This window comes from Panthera uncia (genome assembly GCF_023721935.1).
Source record: "Panthera uncia isolate 11264 chromosome B2 unlocalized genomic scaffold, Puncia_PCG_1.0 HiC_scaffold_24, whole genome shotgun sequence".
NCBI classification, from domain to species: Eukaryota; Metazoa; Chordata; class Mammalia; order Carnivora; family Felidae; genus Panthera; species Panthera uncia.
The window spans coordinates 54,939-72,655 of record NW_026057580.1 but is presented as its reverse complement, the minus strand read 5'-3'; the positions used below and the strand labels follow the sequence as shown (position 1 = coordinate 72,655).

General features: G+C 52.9%; 2 protein-coding genes across 2 annotated transcripts in view; both read left to right on the top strand.

Annotated features, from left to right (window-relative positions):
- PTK7 (protein tyrosine kinase 7 (inactive)) overlaps window positions 1-1,465 on the top strand; it is a 62,781-nt gene extending 61,316 nt beyond the window's left edge. The window contains exon 20 of the mRNA XM_049653227.1: window positions 482-1,465. Coding sequence (XP_049509184.1) covers window positions 482-642 — 161 coding nt within the window. The 3' untranslated portion in view covers window positions 643-1,465. The remainder of the gene's footprint in view (window positions 1-481) is intronic.
- Window positions 1,466-8,024: 6,559 nt separating this feature from the next.
- SRF (serum response factor) lies at window positions 8,025-17,552 on the top strand. The gene is given in 8 exon segments (XM_049653225.1): window positions 8,025-8,078; window positions 8,080-8,550; window positions 10,195-10,461; window positions 12,271-12,532; window positions 13,095-13,214; window positions 14,232-14,423; window positions 14,826-14,902; window positions 15,109-17,552. Coding segments are annotated over 8 exon segments (1,539 nt in total). The 3' UTR covers window positions 15,205-17,552.
- Window positions 17,553-17,717: the final 165 nt, after the last annotated feature.

The following is a 17,717-nucleotide window of genomic DNA, read 5'->3' as shown; positions in this document are numbered from 1 at the left end:
GATTGCAGATGTGCAATCTCCAGGTGGAGAGTTTGCTCCTGAGGGTCCTGGGGCTGACTAATCCTGCCTCACCTCTCAGGGCTGGTGTTAGCAGGTATACAGGCATGGCCACTCCAGCTGAAAGACTAATTAATATTTATATAATGGTTGGTAAACAGTCTTTGACCCCAGTGCCCAGTCCAGCTACTCCGATGCCTGCCCATTGACCCCACTTCAGTCCTCGTGCATTGCCTGCCTCCCGTGCGGCATGGACCCTGCCCCCACCAGTCAGAGAGACCCGGGGCCAGTGCCAGGGGAATCATCACCTTTGATTGCAAGATACTTCCTGCACACTCCTTGAGTCAGTGCCCACCCACCACTGGCAAGCGCCCCTGACCCTGAGTTGCCCTCATGTGGCTGCTTATGGGAACTGCAGGCCTCGCAGAGTCAGACAGGTGGTTAAACGTTTCGACTAATGCTCCACCGGCCATCTTCCCTACAGACTTGCAGGCTGGGAAGGCGAGACTCCCTCAGCCTGAGGGCTGCCCTTCCAAGCTCTATCGGCTGATGCAGCGCTGCTGGGCCCTCAGCCCCAAGGACCGGCCCTCCTTCAGTGAGATCGCCAACACCTTGGGAGACAACCCGGCAGACAGCAAGCCTTGAGGAAGGAGCCCAGGCAGGCCGTGCCTCAGGATGGTGTGGGCAGGGGAGGACCTCTTGAGGGGCACCCACAGCATGTTGGGCAAGATCCCTGTCTTCCTTGTCCCTAGGGGCCCTGCCCTGGGACCACAGGCACTATTAAGGTCTGGGCAGGGCCTGGGCTTTCCTCCTCTTCCTCATCCTCAGACCTTGGGGAGGCTGATTCAGACCCAGACTGAGTGACCAGGGCCTTGAGCTGGGCAGCGTTCTCTGCCCCCCCCTTCTCCCATCAGGGACAGTGTGGGTGCCTCAGGTAACCCCAGTTTCTGGCCTGGGTCTCCTTCCCTTAACCAGGTTCAGTTCTGCCAGTCACCTGCCAACTTGGCCCAGGGAGGGCTAAGCTGGGTCTGAGGGGAGTTCTTTAATATACTCAAGTTTCCTGGCTTGTTCTAGTCCACGGGGCCTACCTTGGGGTCTGCGGCAGGATTGTGGAAGATGCACCAGTGAGTCCTCAGCCCGTGGACTTGTGCACACTGACCCAGACCCATGCCTCCCCCGCACCCTTCTCTCCTTTCCTCATCCTAAGTGCCTGGCAGATGAAGGAGTTTCAGGAGCTTTTGACACTATATAACCCGCCCTTTTTGTATGCACCATGGGCGGCTTTTGTATGTACTTGCAGCGTGGGGTGGGGGGCATGGGAGGGAGGGGTGGGCCCTGGAGGAGGTGGGGAGGATGGGCCACCCCTGCCTCACACCTTTGTTGTTGTTGTTGTTGTTTGTTTATTTGTTGTTGGTTTTTTTTTTTTAACACTCGCTGCTCTCAATAAAGAAGCCTTTTTTACAACCTGCCTCCGATGCTCATTCCATGCCATTGTCCATGGATGGTGTCCCTTCTTCCGTCACTTATCAGAAGCGGCCACATGCCTTCATGAAGTCTAGTGGGGTTTGGACAGGAATAACCAGTAAACACAGGTCTTTGTCTCTGTTTCGCAGAGCAGTTTAGAATATGGGTTGAGGATGCAAAGCCACCTCTTGTCTGTGTGACCCTGTGTTGCCCTCTGACTGCCAACTACTTATTCTTTGCTGGCTGGCTTAATCCTCATGCTCAGGTGGGGAGGGTAGGAGGCAGGGTGGGGGGACAAGTTAGAACAGGATTGGAGCAGGAATTAATAACAGATTCAGGTCTCTGAGTCCCTTTAAGATTCTAGGAGGGAGATAGAGCAGGTCGAACAGAGCCAAGAACTGGTGCTCGGTGTCTCATTGATGCCCTTGTTGAGGGCCCTCAACTGGTTTCTTGCTCCTTTGTTATTTAGACCTAGTGTCATCAATTTTATTATTATTATTATTATTATTATTATTATTCCAATAGCTTCAGCCTGGTTCCCCATCCCAAAGAAATGAATCCGTAACTCATTCTTTTTTATTTTTATAATTTGTTTTTTAAGTTTATTTATTTTGAGCGTGAGAGAGAGCAAAGAGGGGAGGGGCAGAGAGAGAGAGAGAGAGAGAGAGAGAGAGAGAGAGAGAGAATGCCAGGCAGGCTCCATGCTGTCCACACAGAGCCCCATGCGGGGCTCGAATTCACAAACTGTGAGATGATGGCCTGAGCCGAAACCAAGAGGCAGACGTTGAACCAACTGAGCCACTCAGGTGCCCTGTAACTCATTCTTAACTCTGAAATAGGTCTGGTTCCTTCTGTTTCTCACCAAACTTCTCAGTAATGGAAATAATAGCTAATATTTATTGAATACCTGCTTTATACCAATGGCTTTGCTAAACACTTATTATCATTCCCCTTTCTCAGATTAGGAAACTGAAGCTCGGGGTGGTCAAGTAGTTTCCCAGAGGTTGCACAGCTAGTGAGTGAGCCACTTATTTGTGGATATACAGTGTGTCATATCCCTGAGATGTGTTGGAGTAAAAAAATCTGAGAACAACTTTTCTAGAAGAGTGTTTTTTTATTTTTTTTTTTAATTTTTTTTTTAATTTTTTTTTTTTTAACGTTTTATTTATTTTTGAGACAGAGAGAGACAGAGCATGAATGGGGGAGGGGCAGAGAGAGAGGGAGACACAGAATCGGAAGCAGGCTCCAGGCTCTGAGCCATCAGCCCAGAGCCTGACGCGGGGCTTGAACTCACGGACCACGAGATCGTGACCTGAGCCGAAGTCGGACGCTTAACCGACTGAGCCACCCAGGCGCCCCAAGAAGAGTGTTTTTTTAAATGTGGGTTGCAGCCAGCGTTAAAAAAAAAAAAAGTAACAATAGAAATTATTAGAGTACATTGTATATACCTTAAGGGCAAGTATTCTTTTACAAAATTTTGTTGGTAATATTTGATACATGTTTCTACATATTGGATTATGTCAGCCTTTGGGGTGGTGGTGCTGTACAATAAGCCCCAAATCTCAGTTGCTTACAATTTATTTTTCTCGCTCATGGATCTGCAGGTTGGTGAGGTTTGGCTGATCTTGGCTGGACCTAGCCCAGTTGGGCTGGGCTTGGCTCTAGGCTGAAGGTCTGGTGTGGGTCTCCTCTGCTGGCCCTAGAGCAGGCTATCCTGCAGTGACTGGAGCACAAGGGGTCAAGCCAGATCATGCATGCACCTATATTCATGAGTCTGTTAGTGTTTCATCAGCCAAAGCAAGTCACGTGTCAAAACCCAACATCAATCCCAGTAAGAGGTACTGCAAAGTCACGTGGCAAAGGATGTTGGATATCTAATTCCACCACAGGGTGTGAAGAATTGGGAGCAACGATCTAACTCACCACAGGTTATGATGTAAAAATGATTTCTTACTGTGGGTTGCACTCCAAAGAACTAGGAAGGTACTACTCTAGAAGGTCAATTACTAACTCCTGGTCTTCCTTGACCACTCGGCTGTGGCTACACTGCTGGCTACGTCTGCCTCTTCGAACTCTCCTCTCTTGACTTTGATGATGGTACTTTAGCTCCACCTTCTCTGACCAGCCTTCTCCAGCTCTGGCTGAGGCTTCCTTCTGTCTGCCCCAGAGCTAGCTGTTCTGGATTCTGTCCTTGGCTTTGCTCTCTTCATGTGCTTCCCCTTAGGAATCTCCTCTCACTTCACATGGCTTTAATCAGCCCTTCAGGGCGGACAGTTCTCAGAGCATTAGCTCCAATTCTAGCTTCTGCCTCAAGGTGCAGACACATGCTGTCCATTTCCTTTTTTAATTTTTTTTTTTTAACATTTATTTATTTTTGAGACAGAGACAGAGCATGAACGGGGGAGGGTCAGAGAGAGAGGGAGACACAGAATCTGAAACAGGCTCCAGGCTCTGAGCGGTCAGCACAGAGCCCGATGCGGGGCTCAAACTCACGGACCGCGAGATCATGACCTGAGCCGAAGTTGGACGCTTAACTGACTGAGCCACCCAGGCGCCCCATACACGCTGTCCATTTCCTACAGGACGTTTCCCACTGCCTGCTTCCCTGGGCCCTAACTGAACTTCTCTCTCACAAACCTGCTTCTTCAGCCAAGTTTTCTTTTTCCATCAATGGTACCAATGTTTGGAGCATAGTCACCCTGACTCAGTCCATCGTGAGCCCTCCTCTATATGGACCCCCTTCCCTGTGCAGTCCATCACCAAGATCCATTTATTCTACCTCTACCCGGTTTTCTTTCTTCACTTAATTGTAAGAGAAAAAAATTAAAAAATAATACTGGTCATGGAAGAAGGCAAATGGTACAGACTTGTATAAAGCAAAAAACACTCCTCTCTCTCCAACCCTGCTCTCCAGTGGTAAGTACCAGTAGTCTCTGGAGTGTGGCTTTCCAGACTTTTCCTGGGCACACTGAGTCACAACCTCTTTTCCATTCAATTCTCTCTAATGCTGCAATCACAACTGAGACTTGTTCTCCATGAAGAGCCCTTGCATAAAGGTTAATTCCAAATGCAAACACTTTCAGAGTGGTAATTTTTTTTTTCTTTTGGTGATAGTAATTTTTTAAAATACTTATTTAGAGAGAAAGAGCATGAGCAGGGGAGGGGCAGAGAGAGAGAATCCCAAGCAGGCTCTGCACTGACAGCAGTGATGTGGTGGGGCTCAATCTCATGATTTGTGAGATCATGACCTGAGCCGAAATCAAGAGTTGGACACATGAGGTGCCTGGGTGGGTCAGTCGGTTGGCTCAGGTCATGATCTCATGGTCTGTGGGTTCCAGCCCCACATTGGGCTCTGTGCTGACGTCTCAGAGCCTGGAGCCTGCTTCAGATTCTGTGTCTCCCTCTCTGCCCCTCCACCACTCACACTCTGTCTGTCTCTCTCTCTCTCTCTCTCTCTCTCTCTCTCAAAAATCAACATTAAAAAAAATTAAGAGTCAGGCACTTAACCAACTGAGGCACCTGACCTCTGGTGATAATAATTTTTAAAAGATATCCTTAATTTTTGTTCTGATATTTGGGTGATAAAAATCAGGAGAACGAAATAAAGGTCAATGTGGGAATGGTGTGGTATGTGGGGCATCTGGCTGGAATTCTGATGCCCCTCTGGAGGTCCTTCATGGTCAGGGGTAGACATGAGCGCCCATATTCCAAGGGGTTACTGTGATACAGGCCTTATCAGAGAAGCACCAAACTCACATTCCAGAGAGGCCAGGCGGGGCACTTATCTGAGCTCAGTGAGCTGTGTGGAGTCTATAGTGAACCTGACAGCAGAAGCCTCTGCTGTGGCCACCATTCAATTCAGCTCCGGGCTATAGTGCTCTTGCGGGTGCATAGACCAGGAGTTGCTAAAAATTCTAATTGGGAGAATCCAGATTTTTATGTAAAATGAAGCCATCCCAATCAGGCAAAGGAGCTGGGGCACTAATGCTGGTGTGCAATGGCCCAGGGATTGGGTGAAGTGGGAGAGGTCAATCTATTTGAAGGGAAGCTAAGAACTGTGCTCATTCCACACACCATACCCTGTGGATGTGGCAGACGGTAGTTGTCCTCTGGAGTGCCACTGCTAAGGGTTATCAACCATGCGTGTGTCTAAACTAGGGGTCTCAAACACAAAAGTCTTTAGAAGTCAGGCAAGAATGAAAGCCCAGGGCTGTGGTTCTATGACTGTACTGCTCAGGCAAATCACAGGCCCAAGCACCGTTAGTGGCCCCTAAAGCTCTTCTGGAACCTATTTATGTATTTGACCTGTTCTTCCTCTTGAGCTAACACATTCCATATGTTAAACTACCTGTTATGTAGAGTAAATTAGGGGGGAAAAAAACCTCTTTGAAACTATTGGGAAATGGGGAAGAGTAGGAGCTCTTAATTCCTTCCTGTAGTTAGGGGTTTGATGAGTGTGTGTATACGCACACACAATTAGGTCTCACAAATCACTTGAACATACTTTGTTTCAGTATTCTCAGTCTTTGGACTGTGGCTCACAGTAAGAAATGCAATTGACATCATCACCAAGTACACACACATATTGAGCCATATGAAATCAACAATATGCTACCCTCTTGATCTATAAAATGGCAATTTTACATGGTTCAACCTAACAATAATGCAAACAAAAGTTTCATGCAAAAATATTTGCCCTTGCTTTTTGTGGTACTCATTTATTATTTTAAATGCTGGTTGCAGTACACTAAATTCATTTCATTACCACTACCACTAATGGGTCAAACAAAACCAACCACTTTATTTAGTCTTCACAAAAATTTGTAAGGAAAGGAAGTATCACTCTCCCATCCCCTTCAAAACAACCCGATGTTTATTCCAGGGAGGAATCGATTACCCCAGGAGCTCCTATTAACTGACCACTTACTCTATGCTTCAGCCTTTATCTCATGTAATTTGCATTAAGAACCTCAGCGGATGGGTACCAACAATGAGGAATATGATGGGAGTTTGGAGAGGTCGAACCCTTATTTCCAGGCGCAGGCTAGAAAGGGGCTGATTCCAGATTTGAGTAATTTCTGTAACTGCAAAGCCCAAGCAAGATATTTTCACGGCCTTGGAGCTGAGATCCAGACCCAAACCTGAACCTGGGCTTTGCAGCGCTCCAGTTCTAACCGTCCACCCCTTCGTGGGCTTTCCATAGAAGGGTAAGGGTGTGTGTGTGTGTGTGTGTGTGTGTGTGTGCGCGCGCGTGTGTGCGTTTGTGTGCGCGGGCGCCTGTGTGTGCGCGAGCGCATGCTGGCTGGCTGGCTTATTTGCTGAAACTTTCTGTCTGGCTCTATTTTTTCCCAGGCCTTTGCACTGGCGGTAGGGTGGGCTTTATCCCCGGGACCACCCCCTCCCCCAGCCCAGCCCGCAGCTGGAAGTCTTCACTGATCTTCATCTCGTCTCCCTGCCCCCTTCGGGGACTGGGAGGCCGACTGTCTCCTCCCCCCGGTCTTTTCCAGATGTATGTCTGCCAAAGATCCCTCCAGTATAGAGGATGATGAATGAGGACCGGGGAGCCGTTCTGGTGGGAAAGTGTCGTTGCCTGGAAAAAAGAGGGAAAGGGAAAGGAAGTCGGGGGGAGGGGAAGGGTTGGAGCGGCGGGGAAGCGACAAGTCTGGACGCCAGGGACCCAAGCCTCCTCGGCTCAGCCAGTAAATTTTGCCTCCCTTAGGAAGGCGTGGGGAAGTGCTCCAATCCCTGCACTCCCTTGGAATTTGGGCTGCATTATATCATTTACTGCAACACGCACAATCCACTCAGGAACTACCCCAGTGTTTGCTTCCAGCCCTTCTAATGCCGGGTTCCTAGTGCTGCTCGCATTTCTCCGCGGGACTGAACTCCGGTCCACTCCCAGGCTTCCCCTCAGCAGGTTCCTCCCAATTCTCTCCACCATTCTCCGGTCAGGGGGGCGGAGTCGTACCTCCTCTCCTGTTCCTTTAAGAGGCGTCGGCTCCTCCCCTTTCGGAGTCGCCGTCTGACGCGGGATGACAGCAGCGAGTTCGGTATGTCTATGCAAATAAGCGCTCCCTGTGGGCCAATGGGGAGCGGAGGTGCCGGAACCACGGACCAATGCGGCGGGGGCGCAGGGGCTCACCATATAAGGAGCGGCCTCGCCATAAAAGGAAACATTGTATCTCTTTATATGGGGGGAAGGGTCGGGGGATCCCTCCGCCGCCAGCGCGTGGTCCCGGCCCCCTCCACCCGCCGTCTCGGCCGCGGCCAGCAGCCCCTGCCCCCCCGGGGGACGCTGACGGCCGCCGGGCGCGCCGCCCTAGCATACGGACAGGGGGCGCTCCGAGCGGCCTGGGGCAACCCGGGCCACAGGGGCAGGAAAGTGAGGGCCCAGGTCGGCCCGGGCGTGCAGGGGCCCCGGGTTCGCAGCGGCGGCGGCGGCGGCAGCGATAGAGGCTCTAGTAGCAGCGGGAGTGCCGGGTTGAGCCGGGAAGCCGATGGCGGTGGCGGCGGCGGCTCCGATTCCTCGCTGACTGCCCGTCCGCCCTCCTGCATTGAGCGCCATGTTACCGAGCCAAGCTGGGGCCGCGGCGGCGCTGGGCCGGGGCTCGGCCCTGGGGGGGCAGCCTGAACCGGACCCCGACGGGGCGGCCGGGAGGTGGCGGCGGCGGCGGCGGCGGGACTCGCGGGGCTAACGGGGGCCGGGTTCCCGGGAACGGCGCGGGGCTCGGGCCGGGCCGCCTCGAGAGGGAGGCTGCAGCAGCAGCGACAACCACCCCGGCGCCCACCGCGGGGGCCCTCTACAGCGGCAGCGAGGGCGACTCGGAGTCGGGTGAGGAGGAGGAGCTGGGCGCGGAGCGGCGCGGCCTGAAGCGGAGCCTGAGCGAGATGGAGCTCGGCGTGGTGGTCGGTGGGCCCGAGGCGGCGGCGGCGGCCACCGGGGGCTATGGGCCGGTGAGCGGCGCGGTGAGCGGGGCCAAGCCGGGTAAGAAGACTCGGGGCCGCGTGAAGATCAAGATGGAGTTCATCGACAACAAACTGCGGCGCTACACGACCTTCAGCAAGAGGAAGACGGGCATCATGAAGAAGGTACCGGGCCGGGAGGCTGGCCGGCCACCGGGGACACGGAGGGTGGGGACGCGCAGGGGGAGCCCGGGAGGAAGGCAGAGCCGAGGCGGAGGTGAGAGGCGGCGAGTCTGCAGGAGCTGTGTGGGAGGGTATAGCTGTTACCCCAGGAGGGCGAGAGGGGAGGGGCGCTAAGGAAATGTGGGGAGAGGGGAGATGCCGCGAACGTCCAGAGAAGAGGGGAAAGGCGCCGAGGTGGGAGTGACGGGCGCGAGAGAGGAACGGGGCCCTTGCGGAGTGAAGGGGTGAAGAGTGGTTGTGGGAAGCTTGGAGGCTGCTTGGAAGGTGGTTAATGAGACGCGGGGGTCACTAGATCCAATGCCTTCTGGTGTTCGGGGGAGGGTGCTGGAAAAGCAGGGGGCCAAGGGAAGGTATGGAGGTGAAGAGGCTGAAGCTCTGTAACAACAATGAGCCAGCATGTGTGGGAAGAAGGTGGGCACCACAAGAGTAGTGCTGGCTGGAAGGACTGACAGGTATGATGACCGAATGGGGCTTAAGAGCCCCAGGTAAGGGAGCAAGGCAGGAGAACTGATGCTGCCCTGAGCAGCAGGGACTGAGTCGAGCGATGGCCATGTGTCTTCCTTTGCATCCACTGGAAACCCGCACACTCTCTGCAGGACAGACTTCAGAACCATCTGCCTTTGGGACAAGTGGTGTTTCCAGCCCTAGGGAGAATCTGTGCATGGAGTTTGGGGGGAAGGCAGGGAGGTTTGCAGAGGTACCTAGAAATTCTTCCTCTTCCAGCCAGCAATCCAGTCAATAGGGATGAAGAAAGGAGCCGTCTTGAGGTGTAGAAGATATGGGAAGGGGTGGAAGCAGGTGAACTGGGAAACAAGCTAGAACCCTGGGGACATTGGATAGTGTTTATTTCTGTCCCCTATAGAAACTAGAGCTGCTTCCAAGGTGGGTTGTGGAACTTTTGGGAGAGTAAGGATACCATCCATGGGGCCACCCTTGGTTTCCTTCCTGGGCTCATGGAAGGGTGGTAGCTGCTAATCTAGCCCCCGTCTCCTCTCCCATCATTCCAGATGCTACTGCATCAAGACAAAGAAAGAAAAAAGGGGGTAGCACAGTATTATAGGGCAGAAGGACAAATGGCAGCAGGTTAGGGCTTGTGTGGTTTCTGGGAAGAAACATGGGACAGCTTAGAACTTACGTGGTGTGGCCCCTTATCCCTAATGCGACTTACAGTGTGATAGCAACTTCAGTTTGGTTCCTGTGACAGTGAAGAGTGGGTGAGAGCCCTCTCTCCATGAGGCTCTTGGCACTAAGCTGTAGTCAGGAGCAGCTACCTGCCCCCTGCCACCCCAAGTCCCCTGAGGTTATATATTCTGTCACTAGGGGGCTGTGACTGTGCCTGAGGTATCTGCAGGTCAGTGGCTGCTCCTCAGAGGAGGAGCATGGTAGTTCTTCTGCTCTCCAGCTCACTTCCAGATATCTTGATAGACCCTTTCCCTGCCCCAGTCACTGGAGAGGAAGGTCCCTGGGGGACAGGGGGGGCGGACAGGGGGTTGAGATCACTGTGTATTTCTTTTCTTCCCTACTTCCCAAGGAAGGTAGAGAGAAATAGTTTGGCTGACCTACCCATCTCCTCCCCCCTACCCCCAGGCCTATGAGCTGTCCACGCTGACAGGGACACAGGTGCTGTTGCTGGTGGCCAGTGAAACAGGCCATGTGTATACCTTTGCCACCCGCAAACTGCAGCCAATGATCACCAGTGAGACTGGCAAGGCACTGATTCAGACCTGCCTCAACTCGCCAGACTCTCCACCCCGTTCAGACCCCACCACAGACCAGAGAATGAGTGCCACGGGCTTTGAAGAGACAGACCTCACCTACCAGGTGTCGGAGTCCGACAGCAGTGGGGAGACCAAGGTGTGTTTGGGTCGCCTATCTGAGGGGAAGGAAGGGGAGGGACTTCACCGGCAGAGAGGGGAGGGGGGTCCCCGTCTCTCCCTCACTCAGGATAGGTGCCCACCGAGGTGGGATGGAGCCGGGTTAGTGCCCCTCATCCTAGGGGACAGGTGTCCATCCTCGCCATCCTGACAGGAGGCCGGCCCCCTAGATAAGCGGGCGGCCTCCGTGCCCTTATAAGGCCGGCTCCGGCTCCAGGCCGGCCTCCCGCCTGCAGCCCGCCCGCCTGGCAGGGCCCTTGCATTCCTCCCGCCAGCTGTCTCCCTGCTGGGGGCGGGGGCGTAGCTTAGCCCTGCCCTCGCAGCGGGCTGAGTTGCCAGGGAGTAGGAAGGAAGCACTCGTGGGCTCCAGGGTCCTGGGAACCCAGCACTGTCGACAGGCGGGCTCGTTGACTGGGCTGGAGACTACCTTACTAGCCAGCCGCCTACCTCTTCAGGATGTCCGGGCCTGGGCACGTTTAGGGAGTGTATTCGCTGCTGCTAGGGATGCTGGCCCTAGTTACGCCTCCCCCTTCCTCTTCCCGGTAAGGAGAGGGGGCGGGGCTTCCTCCATTGCTCCTCTGGGGAGCCCCACCTTCCGGGTGGCCCTTCACTAACTGGCCAATCGGAGGAAGCGGCACTGTTTGCCTTAGCAACGCCTTCGCCAATCAGAGGCTTCGAGCTCAGCTGCCTAGCAAACATCCCGCACTGACCCACCCCCAGTATTTGAACCCCCTCAGTTCTCTGGGCTTGGTTCTCAGTCTGTGGCTTCCTCCTTCCCCTTCTAAGAACAAAGGCTCGCTGAGGGGAGGGTCAGTGCTCCGGGATACCCCCTCTTACTGGCATATCATCTGTAATTGCAAACTCTTGAAGCAGTAGGGCTCATTTATTCCCAGGGAACTTTGTTGAAGGAATAAATTCCTTTGGTAGTTTAATAGGAGCGCCTATTTAATACGGGCTCAGTCGGTTGAGCATCTGACTCTTAATTTCAGCCCAGGTCACTATCTCCTGGTTAGTGAGATAAAGCTCTGCCTCAGGCTTCGGGCTGACAACCTGCTTGGGATTCTCTCTCTCTGCCCTTCCCCCATGTGCACACGTGCTCTCTCAAAATAAATAAATAAACAAACATAAAAATAATAATAAATTATGTATTTAAAAAATTCCATTGATAGTTTAAATCATTAAGTATTTGGCATGAGTGCTTAATTGCCAAACACCCAAGATCTCTCTGAAACCCTAAATTCCCTGAAAAACTCTTGTCCCTATCTCAGAAGCCTGGCAAATCAGAGCTGGAAAGATTTTTTAAAGGACATAGTAGCCCAGCCCCCTCATGTTTACAGAAGAGGAGAACTGAGGCTCGGAAAGAGGAAGTGATTTCCCCAGGGTCACATAGATGATTACTGCCAGAGCCGGGAATAGACCCCTGTGTCCTGGTCCCCCAGCCGATGTGATTTACCACAGTTCACTGGGGCAGAGAATTCGGGGAATTGGGATGGTATCCTCAGCAGAGCAGCAAATACTTACTGCTCTTTTTAGGTGTCAGGAACTTTATGTGTGTTAACCTATTAATCTTCACAACACCTATGGGGGTAGGTCTTCTCCTTTTACAGACTGGAAACTGAAGTTCAGCAGCTCAGTAACTTGCCCAGGGGTCAGATGGCAGGTAAATGGCAGAGCTGGGGTTTGAACCCAAGCTCACTGGTTCCAGTCTGGGTTGTGTCACGCCACACAAAGCTTCTGCAGGGGCAGGGTCCGGTAGAGGCTCACTGCTGCATCTTTCCTCTGGGTGTAGGACACACCGAAACCCGCGTTCACAGTCACCAACCTGCCGGGTACCACCTCCACCATCCAAACAGCACCCAGCACCTCTACCACCATGCAAGTCAGCAGCGGCCCCTCCTTCCCCATCACGAACTACCTGGCACCAGTGTCTGCTAGCGTCAGCCCCAGCGCTGTCAGCAGTGCCAACGGGACTGTGCTGAAGAGTACAGGCAGTGGCCCTGTCTCCTCCGGAGGCCTCATGCAGCTGCCTACCAGCTTCACCCTCATGCCCGGTGAGTCAAGTCACAAGGGGCAAACTGAGCGTGCCAAGAGTGGGTTTAGGGCTGGCACAAGGAGAACCTCTTTCCCTGCTAGAAGGAGGGTGGGCAGGGGCCAGAGCCTGAGAGAAGCCTCTTATATCTCACTGGTAGGCACACCCTTCCCCACTGGGACCGCTATTATCCTTGTCAATAAGTTTCAACCATACTCTCTGGCCTTGTCTAGCTAGCCCCGCCCTGTGCCCCCCACTGCCACAGGGACCATAGACATTCCACCACTTCCCTACCTTGAGTGGAGGATAGGTCATGTCCTTGATGGTTCAGTGCTAGCTCCTATGTCAACCAAGGAGGCAGAGGCAAGGCCTGGGGTGGGAGGAGGAGGGAAGGGCATGAGCAGAGGGCAGAAACCCATGGAGACAAGATTCAGGACACAAAGGGCCTGTTTAGCTCCCAGGAAAGATAGCTATGGGAGTTGGGGAGCAGTGTGCCAGACCCTGGGCCTAGGGTTGTTTGTGGGTACTTGGTGCAGGTGGTGGATGGGTAGGACAGAACATGAGTAAGTCTCTGTGTCTCATAGGTGGGGCAGTGGCCCAGCAGGTCCCAGTGCAGGCCATTCAGGTGCACCAGGCCCCACAGCAAGCGTCTCCCTCTCGCGACAGCAGCACAGACCTCACGCAGACCTCCTCCAGCGGGACAGGTATAGCTCAAAACTCTCACCTCCCTGCCCTGCCTCATTCATGAGGCCTAGCAGCAAAGTGCCCAGCAATATCCCTCCTATAACTAAGGTCTGAGAATTTCTTAATGTGGAGATGGAGGCATTTGGCTTAACCCTTATTCTAATCCTCATGGGAAATTCAGGTGAGGATGGCTGGGTTTGGAATCCTGCCCTGTGGTAGGGCTATGGATTCCAGGAAGAAATTAGGGAGCATTGAGGCCATGCTTCTCTTCATTCAGATGAGAAGCTGGAGGCCCAGAAAGAAGTTACTTGCCCAAAGACACATGTTTGCTTAATTATCAGGAAAGATTTATAAAGCAGTTTCCTTGTGGGAGGGTATCCTAGGTTCTGAGTAGCTGTAATTCCTCTTGGTGTCTCTAGTCATTTCAGAAATGATGAGACACTTTCAAAATAAAATTAATTTTAAGTTCTTGTTAGTGACAGTCTTGTTACACAAGGTGTGGTCTATGGACAGAAGCCTAGCATCATCTGGGAGCTTGATAGAAATGCAGACTCTTAAGTCTTACCCCAAACCTACTGAACTAGAATCTGCTTTTTAACAAGATCCCAGGTGACCTTATGCACGTTAACGTTTGATGTTTAAAAGATGAGTTTGTTAGCCACACGTTTAGAAAGAGGGAGAAGTGAGAACAAATAAAAATGGGATAATGGAACCCCCTGAAAAGGGAGTATGTGAGTTTCCTTAGAGTGGGTCAGTCATTGTAATCTTTGTTTTTCCCAGGGCCTTAGGGTCTTGGAACAAAGAATTCAGCAGATAGACAATTGAATGGTACAATGTGATAGGATACAATTAAAGGTTGGTGCTCTTGTGTTCAAGAAAAAAATAAGGCTTTTCTTAGTTGATGAAAGGGAGCAGAGGAATGAGTCTTCTCCCACTTCTGACCTGGGAAGTGGCATGAGGGCTCTGGAGTCCTGGAATTCCTGGGAGTGGGATGGGGGCCAGTGCCAACCTCACAGATGTGTGTCTGTGTTTGCCAGTGACATTGCCCGCCACCATCATGACGTCATCCGTGCCCACAACTGTGGGCGGCCACATGATGTACCCTAGTCCCCATGCGGTGATGTATGCACCCACCTCGGGCTTGGCTGATGGCAGCCTCACCGTGCTCAATGCCTTCTCCCAGGCGCCATCCACCATGCAGGTGTCCCACAGCCAGGTCCAGGAACAAGGTGAGTTGTGGGGTGGGGCTGAGAAAAGGAGGACCATTTCCTCCCTTATATACCCACATACTCAAATGGTCCCCCACATATACACCTAGGTGTACACATTCACATACACAAACTAGGATGTCCACACATATACCTACACACACACACACACACACACACACACACACACGGATGCTTGCACATATATTTTGACACCCATAGCTGTTCACTAGGCTACATGTGCACTCTTGAAAACGCATACCTACATGCACACATGGACACGGACACATTTGGACACTCACCTTTGGGCACGTACGTCTGAGACTTACCGGGTCACTTGTGCATTTATCATCACTTCTCCGATAATCTGGAAGTTTCACTTGAGCAGGCGATTTGAGTATCTTTTGTGGTTTCCCACTGCAGGTGGTGTCCCCCAGGTGTTCCTGACGGCACCATCTGGGACAGTGCAGATCCCTGTTTCTGCAGTTCAGCTTCACCAGGTAGGTGGGGGGCACCCTTCACCCCATGCCAGCCAGCCAGCCATTTCTTTATCTTGACCTTGGGGATTCAATTTACCTATTGGTCAAAGCCAAGATCCCTAGTCAGGAGGCCTGTTTTCCTGGTCAGGCCTGTGGTGGACAGGCAGGCAAGCAGTGGGAGCTTCCCCTGGCTGGTCCCTCTTCCTTACACATCCTTTTCCCTCCAGATGGCTGTGATAGGGCAGCAGGCTGGGAGCAGCAGCAACCTCACCGAGTTACAGGTGGTGAACCTGGACGCCGCCCACAGCACCAAGAGTGACTGATCCGCCCTGCCGCCCTGGACAGATGGCCCAAGGGATGGCACCACTTATTTATTGTTGCCTTTTCACGTTTTCTTTACACACACGTTGACGGGCCGCAGGAGGGAGGCAGGGAGGAGGAGTGGGCAGCCACGGGACTGAGCCCTCTCACTCCAGCCAAAGAAATGGGCCAGCCTGCCCTCCACCCCGTCCTCCCTCACCCTCCCCTCCTAGCTCCACCTCCCATTTTCTGTTGATGGTGGGGCTGTCCTCCCTCCTCAGACTCCCCTTGCCAGCTTGGCTCCATGTTTGCCATGAGTATTAGCTTATCCAATGGGACCGTGCCCCACCTTCCCACACACAGGCCTCTGTGGGACTAGGCACCGTGTTCCCCCTGAGGAAGCAGTTGGGGTCCTCTCCCAGCCTTGCTGACTCTGTGTCAGCCCTGTGTCTGTCACAGGCTGGACAAAAAGAGCCCTACCCCTGCCCCTCAGGGAGCCACCTGGGGAGATGGGGCTTCTTCCCTCACGCTGCCGCCCCGTTGTCTCTGCAGCTCCTGAGAACTGGGCCTGTGCACAGAGCAGGTTTCTGGGGCCATCTGCCCTGCCCTGCCTTGCCAATCCCCTTGGGACTCCAGGGACTCCCGGGTTGGAGGGAACCACCAGTGTTCCCTCTCACCCTGTCTTCCCCCCCTCTCCTCCCAGCTGCTTTACTTAAAGTTGATTTTGAACTTTTTATTTGAGGAGACGAAGTGAAAACAAATCTATAAATATATATTTTTAAAATATTTAAACTTTTTTTTATGGCGTTTTTCTCGTCCCCCTCCCTCCCCAAGCTCCCCTTCCCTGGGGAGCCCTGGGGCTCCCCGGAACTGGCTGGGCCTCTGGGGACAGAGCCACCCCATGAGCTCGGGGCCCACCAGTGTGTAGGGGAGATTCTGGGATTGCCCGGTCCTGGGTTGTTTCCAGGAGAAAACCGGGGGAGGGGCCCTCAGGCCATGCCCCAACGGGGTGGGGAGGGTGACCCACAGCCCTGGGTCTCTTTTTGCCCTTTAGGGCTGTTGCAAGGGAGAGGGAAGAGGGAGACCAAATGTGGGGGCGGGGGTGGGAGGGTGTCAGGTAGAGGCAACTGACTTCATTTGTGCCACACACATGGGCATTGCAGCCTTGCGCTCCCCCAGGCCTGCAGCTGCCTGGGGCCCAAGTTGCAGTGAGCAGGGTGGGGTCTGGGAGGGGGTGAGAGGCAGGAATGGGGGGCAGAAGAAATGGGAGCAGCTCTTGGGCTGAGTATAGAGATAGGGGAGCCAGAAATGGGCAGCTCTCCCAGGGAGTGAGCAGCTACTGTAACTTTTTTAAATTAAGACAAAAAGCCTTGAAGAAAATGACTTTATTTTTCTAAGTGTAACCTCAGTATTTATGTAATTTGTACAGGGGCCGTGCCCTACCCCACTCTGCCTGCTACGGGGTAGACCTTGAGGATGGGCCAGCATAGGGGGAGGGTCTTTTACCCTGTGTCAGAGCCTACCTTCAACCCCTATATCCAGAAAGGGAGCTTTTTTTCAGAACAGGGCAGCAGTTGGGGTGGAGTTTTATTAACCCCTGTGACTGCCTTCAGGAAGAACAATCCTGCTTCTGTGATTAGGTGAAGGGGTGGGGGAAGTTTTTGTGCACAGCCTAGTTATCAAGGGGATGATTTGCCGACATGTTTGAGAACCCCTGTAACCTCTAACCCCCATTGCTGTCTTGCCCCAGTTTGGGGTACCAAGATGGAAGTCACCATTCTGGGCTTTCTCCTGGAGATAGCTGGGGTTTATGGGTGGCTTACAAGGCTGGGGCATGGCAAATCAGGGGCCAGAGAGTGGGGGAGCTTGGGACTCAGGTCTGTAACTGCCCAGCCCCCTTTCTCTGCTCTTGTTTCACTCCACGATCATTCACTCACTCCCCACTCCCCCACCCAGGGAAGGAGACTGATGAATTCCTCCTCTCCTTCTCACGAAAGACAGACCCAGTGAGTGAATCAGGCAAAGTGCTTATAATGTGTGTTGTGTGAGCGTGGCCTTGGGAGAACATGTGTGTGTCAGGGATGAGGTGGCATTTATATGTGCAGCAACCCTTGGTGTTTCCCTTCCTTGGTGGCTCTGGAGTGCGTGTGTGTATGTGCGTGCGCGTGTGCATGTGTGTGCAAGTGTGTGTGCCTGAGTGTGTGTGTGTGCGTGTGTGTGTATGAATGTGGAGTGTGTATGTAAGTGGTTTCTACTTCCCCTGGGATGCTGACCCAGGAATAGTGGACATGGTCACAGTCCTATGTACAGAGCTTTCTTTTGTATTAAAAAAATACTCTTTCAATAAATGTATCATTTTTGTGCACAGACAGTGGGGTCTTTGCCTCCGTTTCTCCGTGTAGGGAGGGAGGGAAGAATGAAAAGGAATCAAACTCTAAACGTTGCTCTGAGATGCAAGCCTGGCTGCTTGATGAGAACAAGGGCAAAGCTAAGGGGTGCTTTGGGCTGCCCTGCGGCTTAATCTAAGGAACATTTC